The following is a 19,289-nucleotide window of genomic DNA, read 5'->3' as shown; positions in this document are numbered from 1 at the left end:
AAAGCTAGTAGAGAATACATGTTTCTCCCACACAACCACCAAAAACTTTGAAGCTTTTTTTGCAATGAAGTGAGAATAGAGTAAATGGTATCAGCTTGCAGGGAAACCCTGTGAAGAATTGCACCTCTATAACCACACAAATCATTTTCAAGCCAAAGAAATTTGGATTAAAAAAAGGCAGATTTGTGTGAAGAGCTCAGTTTTGCACGGCAGAATTCTTATTCTGCACCAACCTGCAGGGAGACTGATGCACAGTCTGATCAAGGACATCAGAAGCATCGTCATTGCAACATTTTCATGGAATCGTTTTTCTTCCTCCCTGTCACTTCCCTGTTACATCCTCCAGCAGTCAGGAAATAAAACAGTCATATGATCAAGTTCAAGAAAAATCCAAATAAAACAGAATTTTTGTGCATCATAGCGACTGAAAATGACCTACATTTTCACAGCCACATGCTGCAGTTGTAAGGTAGTCATCCATGACTCTGCAGCTGCATGCCAGCTGCATGAGCAGCAAACTTCACAGTCTATTAGTTTGCTTAGCCGGCAATACAATAAGGAAGGAAAGAGTGTTGAGCATTTGATGCCCCACCCATTGTTGATAGCCAAGCAGCTACAGTAAATATTTGCATGATGGGAAAGCAGGAACAAGGTGTACTTCCTGTTACCAAAACAATACAAAAATACGAGACATGTAAGAAGTTTGAATTGCAGTTTATGGGAAGAATTTCACACTGCCAGTCCCAACTATAACAGCTGTTCTCGTCACAAAACTGCTATTTTAGTTTTTTTTTCAGTTGCACTTAAGAAATATCAATGTATTGAAAGTGGATTTCTGCAAGTTAAAATCTTTATTTTAAAAGCAAAACTTCTCCTCTATCGTTTTCAAAAGTTTTTACAGTTTACTTTCAAAAGATTTGAATATCTGGTTAATGTCATCCGATCAAAATGTAATGCATTAAACCCTAACCCTGATCGCCATGCCATTCTAGTTCTTTCTTCTTCTTTTTTTCTAAAAACTTTTTGCTTTCTGTTTTATTTTTTAGGATTTGTTCCCTGCAGTGTTCAGTTTTGCTTCCTTTTCTCATGCAATCAAAGCTACACTTAGTGATTGCTCTGTATCTCTTTGTTATCCATTAGCTCCTTCGGTTTTATTGCTTCTGACTTGATGGTGTTACCGTGCAGATTCTTGGTTTTGTGCTTAGTTTTGTCTGTCACCAATACCATAGACCACAACCCGTGCAGCAACACCTGCTCCACACAGAAAAGACCCAGCCAATATTCAAACCCATAATGAGCCCCCCCCCCAAAAAAACAAAACAAAATTAGGAAAAGTTTGATTACGAGATGTTGATGCTCTCTGGGGATCTCATGGATTCAGGTGGGCTTTGTAACAGAAAGGGGATAGAGCAGAGCAGAGCAGATTCCCCCTTTTAGTAGTAACTAAAAGTTAACACAACATTCTTAAAAGATGACTGGGACAGAGGCAAATCACAGCTAATTGATGTAAGAATCTTAAAATCCTTTCTAAAACACAATCACATCCCGTTTGACAGGTGGGTGTGGCTAAAGAGCATCAGTGCATATTTGATTGTTTATTACATTATGATGATTTTCCTGCTTGATGTGGCAGCTGTGTGATGACAGGACAGTAATTCTAAAGCATTTTTATTGTTTCCTGGTTTTTTGTTCTAAAACCCCCCCAGCAATTTTGGATAATTCCATGACAGTTGTGGGGCTTTTCTGTTAGAAATAATTGAATCTGCTTTTTTCTGTGTCTTAACAATGTGCCACAGTATGTCTTAATAGACAACAGATATATGAGCATTGCTCAAGCCGTAAAGAGACCAAACAATCTGCGACCACCTTATTTTATGAATTTATTTCCAAATGTAAACCTCACTATTTCATGCATACAAGTTATGACAACATACATTTTTCAACAACCTGTTATGTTTCATGTTTGCATAGGACATGTTCACAATATATTGTCTAGCATGTAAAAAATAATGCCATAAAAAGGTACAGCAGAGCAGCTAAGACCAGCACATCAAATGTGTGGAGAACCCGAGGAACTGTACAACTGTAATACTTGAATGTAGTGATTTTGGTTTGCTGAGAACAAAATCGAAAAAGCAAGAAAAGGTGACACCTGAAAGATTAGTGAGGTCATAGGGGGAGGAATGTACTGGCCATAGCTGAGTTAAATTATTTACAGAATATATCATACTGGTGCTGCGAGAGGGGGGGGGGGGGGGGGCAGCACCATGGAGTCACTACAACAGGCAACTGATGGTGAGGGGAAGAAGAGAAGCACACAGAGGTATCAATAGAGTTACATCACACTGAGAGGGCACACTGAGGAAAAACTGGTACAGGAGACAGAACCAGACGACTGGGGAAAGGCTCTCTAGTTATGGGTGAGGTCACTGACAGCACTTTTGACTGAAGGGTCTGGAATAAACTCAATTCTTGAAGCAATTCCAAAAGATGATGTCAGATGCTGCCAAGTCAAGCAGTTTGAGTGAGAAACAACACGGTCAGGTACCAGAAGATCCGGTCAGCCTCTCAACATTTCTACCTGCTCCGTCTCTTTAAACTCAATCAGAGTTAGTCTGCTTCTATGAGGATTCAAGCTTGAAATAAAATTAAAAATAAAATAAAAACTTCCACTTGAGAAGTAGAAAAGGTCCATTTTAAGCATTCAGCTATCGACGCATACAGCACATAAAATTGAATCCATCAGTTCGAACACAGATGGGTTTAAAATTATGGCAACATTCATCTTTCCCTTCAAAGCCTTTGGTAACAATGATTATTAAAACATTTTTTTTTACAATTCTATGGCTGCCTTTAAAAAAAAAAAAAGAACCTAAAGGGCATCACATCTTTGTCATGAGGGAAGACATCCTCTGTGAATTTTCATAGGCTTCCAGGCTAGAGGCCTACAGAATGTGGGACAATGACAAAAGCGTACCATATGCACACCTGACAATTGGTAAAAGCCCATCAGACTTCTAAAACTCCAAGGAAGCAAATACATTAGAGCAAATGCAAATGTTCAGTCCTTAGGAATGATTGAGCAAAATGACAAACGTATGCACTAAGCCACTGTACACAGCAAAAGTGCAGATGAGCAGCAAAGAGAAGCAAAACCCGATTAAATAATGACAAACGAGCCACACATTCAGAATGGTAACACAAAGCAGGAAAGAAATACTCAGCGTGGAGCTGCTGCACATCCAAACATGCAGAATCGCTTTGTCAAATCTCGTACATGACATGTCACGGTCTATAAATCTGTACAAGTTTGTTTCATGTCGGATAGAAGTTTGTATTGTTTCGTCTTAATGGAGTTACCACTACAACTTTGGCACACAATGGCGCGAATCATGCTTGTACTTCTGATGAGACAATCAATGACACCGTCATGCCGTCAAAAAGAATCTAAACAAATGCTTTGTTATACTTGGCAACATTTATTTTGGAGATTTTCCTTTTAACTTTACATTATCATTTTCCGATCATTTCTTCTTCTTTTTTAAAAGAATTATGGGATAATGGAGGAGTTACAAACAGTTTAGCTCGTGCTGGTTTGCGGCGCCTTCCGTCCGTGAAACCCGGGTTCGACTCCGGGCTGCTCCCTGTTCCCTTCTCCACCTCTGCCGGTTCCAAGCCCGGTTTGAGAAGGTTGCGTCAGGAAGGGCATCCGGCGTAAAACATTGCCAAATTTACCATGCGACTTGTTCGCTGTGGCGACCCCTGATGGGAGAAGCCGAAAGTGGAAGGAGGAGTTACAAACTGAAAAATTAAGAGTTAAACCCAGAAAACATGGTGCTCACAGTAGGAATGTTTAAAAACTTCTGAAAAGTAAAACGGTAAATTATTAATGTTCTACCTGGACGTTTTTGTTGTTGTTTTTTTTAGTCTTCAAGGATGTGCAGAATCTGGCATCGGATGTTTATGTAAAATGTAGCCCAGTGTTACATTTATTTTTCTTTTCATCTAAAGAAAAAGTCTCGCTTTCTCTACTTTTCCTATTCAAGTAGGAACACATAAAACCAACAAACATTTGTGCTACTCATCAAGCCAACATAAGCTACATGATAAATGTTTTTGAAAAGATATGACAAAAATCAATTCTTTTAAGAGGTATGGTTTCTTAAAAAATGTACAAACCTAAGCAATTCAAGAGACACAAAGCAATAATAATAATAAAAATAATAATAATAAAAGCCATAATAATGATAATTAAAAAAATCAGACTACACTGCTAACTCACAATTTTGTGGTCTCTATATTTATGGATTTTTTTTAAAAGGATCTACAATTAAAAATAAAAAAGAAATCTTCACTCAGTCTTAAACAGATATACATAGAGGTCAAGAAATTTCCATTCCCTGATGTTTTTTTTAAAACATTTTTTACTTTTTCTTTTTTTTTGCATGACTTTAAACTAAATTCTTGGATAACAGGTCCAACTGGAAAAACCTGCACCCTGACATCAAAGGAGCAGTACATATTCCTGATTAAAGAGGTGAATCCCAGTTCTGATTTGAACAAAACAAAATCAACAAAAACGGTGCATTCAAATGCCACAACGAAAACTATGAACCTTCGGGCTGTAATGAGTCCAAAATTCAGCTGAAATGATCGGCAGAGATTGCAAAATAACAAAAACAAAAAGCAAACCAGCTGTACACCTTTCTATGAAGAGGGTTAGACAACAAAAGCAAGTACAGTAAAAAAGACAAGAATGTGTTCAATGGCCTTTTTTTGTTGGAAATATTCAAGTACATTTCATACATTGAAAATAGAAGTTCCGACACACCCTGCCTGTGGACGAGTCTGAATGTAGGGATAGACTGAATGTCTATTCTGCCAGTTTGTGTTCAGGAGGAAGTCCACTTTCTCTAAGGGTCAGAGGTGCTTAAAGGGGCGTTTCACTGGAAACAGATCGAGAGGACACCAAGAGCAGGTCTATAGTATGCTAGAAAAATGTCATAGGCAGAGGGGCGGAGCTTGCACTGAGACGTTCCTGTGTTTCCAGTGTGGTTGGACACTGACCAGCAGTGAACACTAAGCACCCAGGAACCCCGGCAGGCAAGGCGTTATATGTGTGCGGCATTTAAAGTTACAACTAAATCCACAAACTGTCCCGTGTCTGCTTGGCAGACGTCAACCCTGAGGAAAATGTGCAGATTTTAGATTAAAAACGACAAAAAAAAACCAATGAATGCTTGTAGGTAAGCTACTCTGACTTTGTTTTTCATCCCCAAAGAAGCACTTCAACCCAGGGGAAAATTCTCAAAAAACAACAACTCTGTGGGAAGTCTTAGTCTTAAAAAGTGATCAATGTAAAACTCTGCATTCAACATGTCATCTGAAAACCACTAGATTTGACATGTGTGGGTACGATTTAAGTAATAATACAAGAAAATGACTGCATTTGTGATCAATAAGGGATGTTTTGTTCCTGGAGGGAAGGATCTGACACCACCTAAAAGAGATTGCCATGGAAAAAAGGAGGAACAAGGCCTGCCATTCATGGTCATCCACCTGCCAGCCCGCCTGAAAAAACCCTCTCCATGTTAGCATGCACGCCGCATCGAGGAGGAGACCACAGAACAGTAGCCATAACTGAAACGCTTCAACATGGCGGTCTTACAGGCTCAATGTCAAAATGTCGTTAAGAAATGCAGGCGTAGCAGACAGGTGGGGCAGCTGGCGGCCGCTCATGGTGGTGCCCGTTTCCATGGAACCTTCGCCATGCCTTTTGCCCGACTAAATGAGGCGTGTTGCTCTAAAAACACAGCCATCTCATGGCGCGTGTGACTTTCACATGCTGGATGGCGGCGTTCATTTTGGTTCAGATGTTTTTCCAGAACGTTTTAAAGCCCTCTTACTTTGAGATAAAAGTTTGAAAGCAGCCGTTGGGGAAATCAGATTTATCGCTGTGATTCTGGGAAATCTGACTTTCCTGCAAAAGCATTGACTTCAGTTTGTGCTTAGGACACATACACTCCATACAGCTACTGTATGCGCTCTTCCTTCTATTCCTCTAATCTTAGAGTTTGGATCTAGCCACTAATTACCGACATTTTTTTCTGCCGTTTGTTTCCACAGTTGGCAGAAAGAAGGGAGTCGGGGAAAGAAGAGGAAGTAGCGTGTCTGCGACTGCACATCTCCTCCTTTGTGCTGTTGAGCTCGCGATAAACCTCCTCTCTTTTATCAGGACCTGCCCTCTCTTGCCTGTTTGTTTCAGATATTCCTTCTGCTCTCCAAGATGTCACAGCCCAACCCCACTCAATTCTGTTGAACTCCCTGGCCCGCGTCTGACCTTGGAGTTGGGCAACAGCAAAAAAAAGATGTTGGCAGAGACTGGCAGTTCAGGTAGTTCCAGATGAGAGAGGAGCCACTAGGGGAGGACTCACTACACTCCCTCCAGAAGGCTCTGAGTAGCTGCTTTTGGGTGCAGCTGTTTCCTCCAAAGAGGCCACAGAGAGCCGAGCCAGGAGGTGGGAAGTGAAGCTTCAGGTTCTACCTGCGACGTCAAAGAAGGGCGGCTTACAGAACTGAAGAGATCTTTTATTCAGTCATGTCTTTGGTACTTTTTCCAATGTGCTTAGGATGTATCAAACCTTTTTTTCTCCTTATTTTCCTTCCACCTTTGGATAAAATGCTTAGGTATGATGAACAGCTGCTTTGAAACTTTACCAACTCTACTCAAAGGTTTCAAAATGTTTTAACTTTATATATAATAATATTTGCAAGAACATTAGAATGCAGATCTAACAGATCGCTTAGATGAAGATCAACATTTGCAGCGATGGAACAAAAATATCAAGTTTTCTAAGAGAGGGGGCACTGATTGTTTTCTCAAACCAGTATATTTAAAATGAATTCTGACGGATTATTTTTTTCCAACTGTGAAAGTCAAAAACAAAACAAAAAAGAAATAGCAGAGAGTGCAAATCGTGTTGTGTGTAAGGCTGCAGAATATGTTTCGTATGTTTCTCTTCGCCATGTTCATTCTTTCAAGCTAACAAGGCCTTCCCTGAGCAGGGTGTAAAATTCAACCCCTGTTGAATTTCGGAATAAAGTGATGAGTATATTGTGCAGTCGATGTGAGTACTCTTGTGTACTGTGGTATTACAGAAACAGCAAGTGTCTTCCGTCCTGAGGTGTGTGTGTTTACCCCTCCTCTTAACCTGTGACTGGAAAAAAACCCAATAAAAATAAAAAGAACAAAAATGGATAAGACTTATCAGGGTGTTTTTCTTTCCTACTTCTAATTGTCTGCTGAACTACTAGCCATGATTAGAAGCTAAAAAAAACAGACATGTGGTACAGAAAGTACACATCATCATTCTCGGTAAAGCGTTATTGTCTGTTAGGATCACACAGGTAATTGCACTACAATAAGCAGTTATGTACAGTATGGTACACCACAGTAAGCGCAGGAGTAGCAAAGATGGGGGGTTCTGGTGGGAAGGGTTGGACACTGACAATTGTGCAACAAAAGTGTTATGAAGAAAAGGTGGGCCTCACAGCCTAGGGGGCTGAAAAGTGCGACCAGGGTTTCAGTTTAAGGCGAGTTGGCAGGGCTGAGGGTGGGGCTGGAGGCATCTGAGCGGCTGTAGTCGCTGAGGGAGCTGGGACGCGGGGTGCTGCCGCCGTGGGGCCTCTTCAGCATGCCGGGCTGGAAATCCGAGTGGCGGCGGGCGTGCTTCATCAGGTGGTCGCTGCGCATGAAGCGTTTGTCGCAAAGGGGGCAACCGAACTTCTTTTCCCCCGTGTGGGTGCGGTAGTGGCGGGCCAGCTCATCAGACCGGGCAAACTTCTTACTGCAGTTAGGCCAGGTGCACGGGAAGGGTCGTTCTCCTGCAAGACCAGGACAAAATCTGTTGTTACACAGAAGTAAACTGTATTTAACCAAAAAAAAAAAAAAAACAGCATCTATGTGTTTTCATGGACTTGCTTCCAATTCTTTTTGTCTGCACACAATTCAGTTTTTTATGTTGCTAAAAAACATATATTTAGCAAAGTGATCACATTCTTCACTGCCTAACTCATCCACTTTAGGATCTTTTTAGTGGGGAACAGTGTTGGAGCACTTTAAACTAGGACAGCGAATTGGACTCAGGTCAAAACTGAAAAAAAGACAAAAAATATCGCTTGGTTTAGTTTCATCTTTACCCTCCCAAGAGTGGACCAAACTTTATGCAATTTGCAAAAGTTACTTTATGGGGACAGTGTTCTCCATAACAACACAGAAAAAAAGCAACCTACAGACTTATAGAACACTGACAAGCACCTTCTTTTTTAAGTCCAACTTCTTTGAAATTCCTTGAACAATCAGTCTATTTTCTTACTGTCCCTGAACCCCACCTGGACCGGCCGCATTCATTTCCTCAAAAAAGTATTTTCAAACTCCAAAGTAACTATAAAAAGTCCCAGAGACCTTTGAAGAAATGCAAATCAAGAAACAATTGGAATAATCTTTTCCATTTCTTAACCACATTTCAGCTCCACATATATTCAGATATTAAACGACTCTCCAGGCAACCATTAGAAAGTCTCTCTGGGCACAAAAAAAAGTCCTATAATGAATATTTTTCCACGAATGCAACCTTTTCCGCTGGATTTCAGGTGGCTTAAATCTTACTTTCCATTCCAGCCTCAATCCACAAATGTAATTGTTGCAATATGCAAATGAAACCAACGTCTGTCTCCACCGATCGCCTGGCTGCAAAAGCAAACCTTCACCTTTGCTCAAACAATAAAGCTATATATGTATATAAATATATATATATATATATATAAATATATATATGTTTAACATTGGTTGCATCTTTCTCATGCTTGCGCCCTAACTGGCTTTTCACAAGCCGACATATTTACTTTATTTGTCAAAGATGGAGCCCTGACAGTAGTTCTTCCACATTCAGAACGGTCATTGCTCAACACTACATGGACACATTAGGAAAGATTAAAATATGCTTGAAAGGTTGAGACAACATAATCAAAACCTTGTTAAAACCACCCAAAAATGTCAGAGTATTCTCGGGCAAATGCCGGAAAGGAATGTAAACTATATGTGATTAGTGGTAAATGGACCAAATCATGCTATAGTAACTCAAACTGTAGAAAAGACTTTACAGACGCACTACAGTTAGTCTGACACGACTCCTCTCACAGCTACTCCCCTCTAGGTAAATAAAACTGCTGTTCAGTTCGTGAAAAGAAGTTTTTCTCAGTAATTGGTGACTCACACACAATGAATGATTATGAAGTTATTGCTCAAGTATGTTTAATAAACCAGTAAAACACGAAGCCACAGGAGACTAACAGGCTTCCAGCAACAAGACCTTTGATAAACCAGCTAAAAAGTGGCTTGGCACCGCGGTAACAGACATGGTTTAATTATCCAAACTCCAGATGCTAATCACACTCACCATGATTACCCAGCCCATTATCTAACATGCAACTATCTGTGACTCGGCACATGGGAAATTACACCCTCCCCCTGTTCTCTCCATCAGGCAATAAAAAATTAGCTCAAACTCAAAGCCAGATGGTGGTATATACTGACATATACATACTTTTATGCTATTTTCTTGAAGTTTACGCCGTCAGGTTTTCTGTAAAACAAAAGAATCAAGTTGTTTCAAGAGTGAAGTTTATCAGCGTTTTGGAAAAAATTATTCCTGATTCACTGACCTTGAAGTATGATAGAGAAAAAAGATGGTAAAAATCTTTTTTTTTTCGTAAAGAACAACCCTTAAATAGAGGTTTTCTTTGCTCTAAGACAATGCAAGCTGTTCAGCATCAAACTCTACCTAATCTCAGACAGAAAACAAGAACTCCTTACACTGCTATTCTGAGTCCCTTCTACCCCCCTCATCTGCCCCTCACACCCCATTCTGAGTGGTTACAAAACATGCAGACAGACACAGCAAGTCTAGACAGTACGATCTGTGCCCCTGCCTCTGACGCCTCACCTCAGTCCCAGACAAACTCTGTCAGCACCGCCCACTTTTTGTTCATCAGGGTTAATCTTAAAGTCTCTAAACTCCACATGACATATTTATTCGCATTATTTCCTTTTATCCTTTCAGGAGAGACTAAACGGAGGATCCTCCTTCCTGCCTAAAGTTATTATTGATATTCACAGGGCAGCATTGCCGTCTGAACCTGTTGAACTGCAAGCCAGCTGCACCTGGAGAAAGGTGTACATTTCAAAGCCCCCTCCTATTTAAAAAGTCAAGTGTTAAAATGATTTAATGCCATATTAGAAGAGCTGGAAGCCACAAACCACCTCAAAAACCAAGGTAACACATCCAACCATATTAATAATTAAACAGACACTGGAGAGACAGGCCGTCTTTGCCCTGATAAAGTAACATGTAGTGGAAACATCTGGTAACAAACTATTTAATGGACCAAGTTAAATATTGTTTTTTGTGACCTTTCTGACTGCAAAATGAAACATTACTTATTTGCATCCAAAGAACCATTTTTATGATTAAATACAGCTTGGAAATTAGGGTGGGCAAAGTCTGTGACCCAGTAAGTTGCTTGATCCAACTCAGGACTTGATGGTTCCACTGTTTCAACAGACTGCAGCAATTACTCAGCATCTCTGCTGAGGAGAAGAATGCGACTGGCTGCTCGCCTGACCCCGCTTTCCCTCGCAACCAGTTACAGTGTTGCCTCGGCAGGACACCGTGGTGACTGTGATGTCAGGCTCTCCCGATTGGTTATCCCGGCTCTGGCAGCGTGCCACTTCCAGAATCTGGTTTGTCTTTCTTAGAACGTGTCAGTTGCACAGGGGGAGGGGGCGGGAGGAGGAGGAGGGAACGAGAGAAGCTTTTCCCTAACGAACACAGTGACCCAGTTACCCATAAACTGAGTTACATCATGCGGGCAAACTGCACCTTAACCAAGCACCAGTGCCCCCCTCCCCTCCTCTCACCTCACCTCCAAGGGGGTGTGATTATGTCACAGGTGCTCCAGTTATATAACTGTTCTCTCTGGGTCCACTAGGTCAGTGAATAAACATCTCATCCTTCCGTTCTCCTCTTGATCATATCTGAGGAGTTTCCCTATAGAAAAATGGGTAACAGAAATGCAATCTGGCTCCCTGGTGTAATGGATGCTAACTGAACAGGCGAGATCCAATCTCTTTTTGACGTAGGCAGCAGGACAGGAATTGAACCTGATCACCTGCTCCAACAGGAGCTGGATGCATCTCCCCGCCAAAAGCAGATAACATTCCTGATGTGTCCTCATGCACGGGCACAGAGGGAGCCTGTGGAGCCTCTGCGTTAGCCTGCTATCCATGCACCAGTGGAAACAGCACAGCAGAGTGAGAAGGAAATATTCAGTTTGTAAATCAGAGATCACCTTGAGGTTAACCGTGCTCCTCCTCCACAGTGAGAACTAACGCGACTAATGGATTCTGCAGAGCAAAATCAAGCACCCTTTGAACCGGCGTAGACTCGAAGAAGCAAATGAGTCAAGAAGGGGCCATATATCTGGAGTCAGACTGTGTCACAGCTCATTAGAGTTAGAGCTGGCTTTTTTTTCCGTGCCAGCCTGGTGGCACAGCCAGCTTGGCAGTATGAAATGAGAGGGTCACCACAAACTCCAGTGGTAAGACTGAGGACAATCCTATAATTTGGCTTCATGTTTACAACAGCCTATGACCTCTACCCAGGAGCCAGCACAGACCACTCATGGGATTTTGAGTAATACTTAAATGGATCCCTTGTGAGCACAATGGAATAGAGAGGGTTCCACAAAAGTACCCAGTCTCTCCCTTCACACACTGCGTCACATGCCAAGGCGGCATAAACGCTAACAGATGTGTACGGAACAATAAATATACATTCAACTGCTGCAGCCCTTTCTTTCTTTGTTCACAAAGCAGTACATGCAGGCTCTGCGAGTGCAAATGTAACAACAAAGGCATGCAAAGCTCTGTGGTTGGAAGAAAAACAGCTTGATTTGAAACACACATCTGCAATAAGAGCACACGGAGATGTGACTGTTGGTCTGTGAAAGCACGATTTTCAACAACATCTCTTTTTTTTTTTTTCGAGGAACCTCAAACAAAGTTAGTTACAAGCATGAAGAGCAGGTGTTTCAACTGTTTTTTGTTTTTTGCTTGGGTGGGTCAGGTGTAAGTTAGAATCTCTTGTCATCAGTAAGGTTGGTATATTGGCCTGTAGGTGTCAGATTGGGAATAATGGCAGCTGCCTCGCTCCCAGATGGAGAGAACTTTTGTAAGGCATTTCAGTCACATAAACTGCACGCGCTCCTCGTAACTCACTTCTCCAAACGTGAAGATGTGCGGCAGGGTGGAGCGCGACTATCTGATTCCTGCACACATGTTGCCTTACGCTTCTTCACCCTCAAACCTGTTTCAGGGAAAGTCAGAGATAGCCTGTCCCCACTGACCAGCTCATCACATTTGCCTCATTTAGTCTACTCTCTTTTGGCCTCGAGTACAGGCACAAAAAAAACCCTGCAGCCTTGAAGTGTTGCAGGTGGTGGGGACAGTTGCTGAACATTGGGAAGTCGAATATTTTGCTATGCATTTACTTTCAAGTTTGTATGAAAGACAGGCATCAGACGGAAAGCTGCTACTTCCCGGAAGGCAACACCACTCGGTGATGAAAGAAGATAATGGTAGAAGACTGTGTCTGTAGTCTCATGGTGATGAATGGTAATGTGGACAAGAAAAACGTCTCTTTTGCCAAGACTGTAGAACACAGCTCATTTTGTCCCGTGGGCCACACCCCACTGTGCAGAGGTCTGCCACACTTTGATTTATCACACAGAAGAGGGGGACACACCTTACATGCCAGACTCCACAGCTAAAGATAAAACACCCCCCTTATGACAGTACCTTCAGAGCAGTAATAGCTCAAATTCATGATGCTTTAAACATGATGCGTTACCTCTCAAATGCAACCCTTTAGGAGAGGACTCGTCTCCTGAGGTCACGTCCCTTCAAGCTCCAATCGGATTAGCAACAAATACTGCTGAATAAATGACCAACATCAATGCCCGGCATTGACAATGAATGTTCTGGTGTCTAACCCCACCCCCATCCTACCGCGCTCTACTGTACACGCCGTCTTTGTGATGCATATTCCTCCCTCACACGAGGGATGTGGCCGGCAGCTTTTGAGCAGTGACGGTTAAAAAAAAGAGGGGGAAAAAAAAGCTGTGTTCCACAGGTCTGATTCCCTCTTTCCTGTAATCAACACCGCAGCGCGAAACGTGGCCGCAGCCCGGCCCCACAAAACAACAAGCACCCACCGTGCTTTGATAGCTGGGGAAAGGGTGGGACAGGCTGGTGAGGTGATAGAGTTTTTCTTATAAAGCAACTCCAGAACTAACTAAAGATTACTTGAGCCCTGTGGGCCACTGAACACGACACAGTCTGGACACTGCTTGACAGAGGTCATTAATACTACGACAGTCCACTGTGCACACCAGGCTGCTTAATCACAGTCAAAGCAGGCTGATTTTCCAACATTAGCAAGAAACTGTCCAACTATCAGTGTACATAGATAACATATGGGCAGCATGTGCGCCTGCACACGCCTCAAAGATGTCTTCCACAGGGCAGTAATACTGCACCACAGGATTAACGGGCAAGATGGTGGCTCCATTCTGGTTTTATTTACATCCTGTGGATCAAGCAGATTTAACTAATGCCTTCTTTCCATTGAACACATTTTGTACCAGAGCCCTACAAGAAGGAAGGACATCTAGGGGAAATGCTACAAATGTAAAACTTAAGAAAAGTTCTCTGATAATGCTATAGCGCTAGTGCTGTTATTTGCAAATATCTAACTTTAGCATGTTGGCTTGGTAATATAAACTTCTCCTTTAGTAGGATGAAACAAATTAATCTGAAAAGTAGGAAAATTCAAAACAAACCCCTGAATTTTTCGGCTATTTTTAGGTTTTTACCAAAGTGGAGGTTTAACACACTTTCTAGGAGATGTTCAGACTTTTGTTGCTACATTTGGGATCCGCATCATAAGAGACGCTGGAAATCCTGCCTTGTGGCAAAGGGAGAGCTGAACCTTTCCACCTCAGAGGAGTTTTTAGCCTCTTATGTGCCAGGATTAAAGTCAGGCAAGAACAGGAAAACCCCATCTCCACCCTGCTACCTCATCAGTGTCATCAGACATACAGAAACACTGTGTGCTCTGTGTTGCTGTGCAGGCAAATGTAAAACCAACGGATGAAGCCCATTAAATCAGATACTCTTGATGCTTTTCAATATGTAGCAAGGAATAATTTACGGTGAAAAAGTTTCATTAGCCAAAGTTATAGAAACTAGTGAGACATATGGGAAAAGCATACCTTCATGGCATTGGAACCATGCTGCTAGGTGGTGCAGCAGTAAAGGGGTTTACAGCCATTTCATAGTATTAGAAATACCCCAGCAGAACACAAAAGAGGTGCAGACAAAACATCAACTCAATTGTAAAACATGGCATTGTACTCTTTGTTGTTGACAAATATTGACCCTGTTTTTTTCTGAGACTAAGATTTTTTTTAACAAAGGTATTGTACACTGACAAAATGGCTTTTTGTAAAAACTAGTCTGTGGGGGGTCGAGAAGAGTGAGGGGCCATCCCTTGTCTGGAGATCACAGTGTGTTTGAAGGGAAGCAACAAGGCCTCCCAGGGACCCAGTGAACTCAATGACACCAACCCCCCTCCTTACAAGATAGTGAGCCTTGGTCATTAAACAGGAGACAAACTGACAAGCTTTAAAGCTAAAAAAAAAAAAAAAACCTTCGAAAAATTGTGGGGAGGCAAATGTGCCATTATTGTCCCATGAGTCTTTGGAGACTTTCACACGGCACTTTTGGGTCCACATTACAGTTGATTTCTTTAGTTAATCCACTTTTATGGTAAGTGAAAAAAGTGGTAATTAACTCACACACTGAACAAACAAATCAGCCTTTAGTCTAGCTTAAAACGATGGTCACAGCTCAGCTGAAAGATAACTCTGGTTAGCTACAGTGTCAATGCAAATTAACCCTCTAGCACCCCAAAAACTCTGGGTAGCCAGAGAAAGTAAGCAACAACGTGCCTTGCATTAAGTAATTAAAAAAATCTGATTTTAAAGAGGTGCAAAGGTTGAAAATTGTCTCATTTGTATCCATAGCGTGATAAAAAGGTGAAGGTTCTAATTATTACAACCGGGTGTAGTCGCCGTAGTTATAGTGCAGTTGTTGTTGCTTGATATCTCTAGGCAGCTTGATCCATTCAAGTGTAAAAGAAGGCCAAACAAAGTCAAGATTTGAAATTTTTGGGCATTCCCCGGCAATCTAACCAAGTTTATAGGACTAAAACACAAATCAAAATAAAAGACTTACGTTTTCACTCCAGGTGGACACCCACACCAGAAACAATCCCTTTCCAACACTAGGACACCTGCCTGGTGACCTTAGACCTTTAAACACCACATCAAAATCGCTGAAGTATAACAAGGGAATAAAACCATGCACTTAAACTATGTCTAATACAACCTGATGCTGCTCTTTACCAGCCAATATGGCAAAAATATTTGCTAAAAATTTTACAAAATAAACTTTGTTCCCAGTTATTAATATAAAGCATCTGAATTAGTTGTTTTTTCACATTCAAGGAGGCAGACTTTTAAGTGGTTTGAGCAATCATTTGAGAAGATGATAGTAAGATTGTGGTCATTGAGTTAAATAAGGACATCCTGTCCCTGCTTCTTTGTTTGGTGTCAACAACAGTCCTCCCTCCTCAACTAGGAACTGTTCAGCTACACATGACTGTGCTGGTATCCATTCTCTCTTGACTCTGCTAGTAGAGGCTGAAAGAGAGTCTGGCACTTGCTGAAGATTGGCTGAGGCAAGCCCAGCTGAACTCTGATGACCCACATTTTCAGCCTATCCAATCAAACAAGCGGAGAGTCGTTATTATTAGAATTTATGTGACACAAAACAAACTTAAAGCCAGATGCCTCAGTAAGTCCAAATGGAGAGGCAGGCAAAAAACAAAAAAGTTAATGGGCAGACGGAATAATAATGACTGTGGAGAGTGTCACATGGTCTGGACAGAAGGGACGCACGCTGGGCGCTGGAGGCTGAGACCACGGCTGCAAGTTTGGCTCAAACAAGGGAACAGAACTGGGACTTTGTGGGAGACATAAATCGACCAGACATGGAAGGCACCCCAAAGCAAACAGCGAAGAGAGATAAATAGCAATATAAGTAAATAAAACATCCAAACACAAACTCACGCAACACATAATGTTACCGTTTTACAAATCCCAGCCTGTGATTAATGTAAACCAGTATTTAGCCTTTGTAGTAGACACGTTCTGCCCTGCAGCAATCAGTTATGGCTGCACACGTTAAATAAAAAACAAGGTGATTACCAACCAACCACAACGCAATCATGTTGTACACCACAGTGATGACTTTTTATTTCAGTAAACAACCTCGTAGATGCAGGGAGGGGTCTGCACACAAGACAAAGATCCAGATCTTTTCTGCTCATTCTTTTCCAGTCTCCCTGCAGTAGATAACTTGGATATAGGTCACACGTGGTGTCTTCATTTTTTCTCTATGCGATCCAGAGAGCTTTTGTTTTCATTCTGGCATGTCAAGATGATACATGGCAATGATGGGTGCGTGCGAAGGAAAGAGGAGTGGAAAGATGAGGTGAGAGCTGCAGTAGATCAGGAGGAGGCAATGACTCCTCAGTCGAGGCTCAGCTAGCTGAGTCTGTTGCTGGCCAGATCAGCTGGCAGTCTGTCTGGCGGGGGTGTGGCACATCCCAACAAAGGGCTCTGGGCAGACAGGCGACTGCACAGCTCCTATCAACCCCACAATTTAACTCGATCTGTATCTACGCGCCTTCCCCGCCTCCGCCACCTCCCCATATCCTGCAGAAATATGCTCCTTTGGGAAGGTCACACCTAAAAAAAAAAAAAAGTCTCGCTGCTGATGCGTTTTGCTGGTTAATACTTTCCAAACTTTTTTTACGCACGGCTTATTCTGGGACGCGCACCTGTGAGGTAGATTTAATCCAACAAATTCATGGATTTATGTGCAGATCTGTGCGCGCGGGGACTAAATGGAAACGTGCTCTGTTTCTTTGAACAAAGTGTACGCTGCAGGTTTCGCCTTGAACACTTTGTTCAATGCGGTGGCGCGCGCGTATTCAGCGAGGAGGGGGGGGGGGGGGGCGAGGAGGCAAAGCCGTGACAAAGCTTGGAGACTTGAGTGGGAGTGGCACCGTTTTGTGAACGCCACCTCTTGCACTTCCAGGAATGACAAAACACTTATCAAAAAGTTTAGAAACAATATATTCATGTAGATTTGGTGAGGATTTATCCATTATTACGCACACAGAAAACGCGCTCATCCTTTCCATTAAGGGTGGATCCGTGAATGCGCCCAATGACCCGTAAACGCAGCAGTATAACAAGCACGCATTCTCCATCTCAAAACCCGCATCTCTTAAAAAAGAGAATCAATTTTGATAAGATGACCCACTCTTAGATATTCAAGGAGAAAATGGACAGCTTTAAACATTCACATCCAGCGAAACTGACCTGTATGTGTCCTTAGATGAGCTTTGAGGTGGGATGATTTGCCATAAACTTTTTCACAACCTGAATAGTGGCATTTGTGCTTTTTCTGAGGTGATTCCTGCTCAGTTCGACCTCTCGATCTTTTGCCTCTTTGTTTGGGCAGAGGATCGGGGAAGGTGGTAGGTGTGGCAGAGTTTCCATCCTCTCTGAGGTTCGGCGTGCTCTCATCCTTTATTTTCGCCTCCTCGCCGTTGGGAGTCTGCTGGTTAAAATCCGCCAGAATCCGCGCCACCACGAACAGAGAGGAGTTGTCCTTCACCAGGGGCTCTTTCATATCCTCCCCGATCCGAGAGGAGGACGGGATCTCGGGTTTAATCTCCCTGTTGCCTTTAGGGGGGTGAACAATTGCACGACTGGACATTGAAACAAGGCACTCTGCTGCAAAGTGATCCATTTTGTCTTTCAAACAGCCTCTTCTGCTTCTTAATGACATCCAAAAAGAAAAGAAAAAGAAACGACGCCGTGTGAGGGAGGGGGGCCAAAGTACCGTGGTTCCCTTTGTTTAGTGGCTGTGAGAGAACTGACTTTATGATCTTACCCGGCTTTCCAATATCATCAACATCCTGCGCGAGAAACGCCTCGGACAAAAACGCGCACGGCCGCCCCCCTCCACAGAGAGACAGAGAAGCGCAAAGGCAGCGTCTTTTGTTCAGTGCGCCGACAACAGGAACTCCTCAAACTTGGACGCGTTAACTCCCATTGCGGCGTCAAAAATCTCCAGCACAGTGCGTGAGTCTCCAGAGCGCCCGTTCCGTCCCGCTGTATCCATGCGGGGGGCGTGTCGACCGGCAGCTCGCCTGCGCCGTCAGCGCAGCCGCTCATTCATTGGGTACATCTTGTCCCCATGTGCACCGAGCAGCACAAGTTGCTTCAAAGTTTTTCTACAGGTTGTCTGTGCGTTCAGATGCGGGGTTTGTGCTTTTGGTGACCATCGAACGCAAAAGCTCGGATAAAACGGCTCCACTGTTCACATAATCATAATGCTCTTTTTTTAAATTGCACCAGAATCAAGTAAATAAAAACTATGGACTCTGAAGACAGAATGCTGACCTCAATATCATCGTGTCCGTTTGCTTCGAATGCAGGAGCAAATTTAAATGCAAGAAAACGTCAAATTAAAAATGGAAGAAAAAAAGTGTTGTCCTTTATGCACCTGTTTCTTTACACTTATTGTTAAATGTTTATATGTTTAACTGGTCTGTTTAAAAAAATCATTTTTTTCTCAGTTTTTTACATTTGAAGCTTTCAAAGTTAAAAAGATAGTTTGGCTGAAACAGTTCATCTGATAGCAACCATCTGAACCAGGTCAAACCTCTCATAAAATCATGCAGTTCCAACAGCTCCTTTGGGGGCAGTGTTGTCCAAAACTAATAAAGACCAGATCATTTTTTTAAAGTCGATCCTCTTTTGATCTATTTTTAAAGTGTTCCCAGTGGTCTTTTAAGTATGATTATACTGTTTTTAGCCAAATAAAAAAAAAGTGTGTTGTTTTCTAGAACATTGTTGCTGCAGAGCAGCAGGAGTTCGTTAGAAATCCACCTCAGAGTTGTGGGCAGGACTGTTAGTGTGAAGTAAGCCTGCCCCCCGTCACTCATCTCCTGCTAGCTTACAGCCCCTTA

General features: G+C 42.4%; 1 protein-coding gene across 1 annotated transcript; it reads right to left on the bottom strand.

Annotated features, from left to right (window-relative positions):
• Positions 1-1,867: 1,867 nt before the first annotated feature.
• LOC101166958 (Krueppel-like factor 13) lies at positions 1,868-19,011 on the bottom strand. Its single transcript, XM_004069635.4, has 2 exons — positions 17,632-19,011; positions 1,868-7,884 (listed from the first exon to the last, which is right to left on the bottom strand). Exons 1-2 carry the CDS (start codon positions 18,101-18,103, stop codon positions 7,589-7,591), a joined length of 768 nt encoding a protein of 255 aa, XP_004069683.1. The 5' UTR covers positions 18,104-19,011; the 3' UTR covers positions 1,868-7,588.
• Positions 19,012-19,289: the final 278 nt, after the last annotated feature.

This window comes from Oryzias latipes, chromosome 6 (assembly GCF_002234675.1).
Source record: "Oryzias latipes chromosome 6, ASM223467v1".
Taxonomy (NCBI): domain Eukaryota; kingdom Metazoa; phylum Chordata; class Actinopteri; order Beloniformes; family Adrianichthyidae; genus Oryzias; species Oryzias latipes.
The sequence above is the reverse complement of the archived record's forward strand: the minus strand, read 5'-3'. Positions and strand labels throughout refer to the sequence as shown.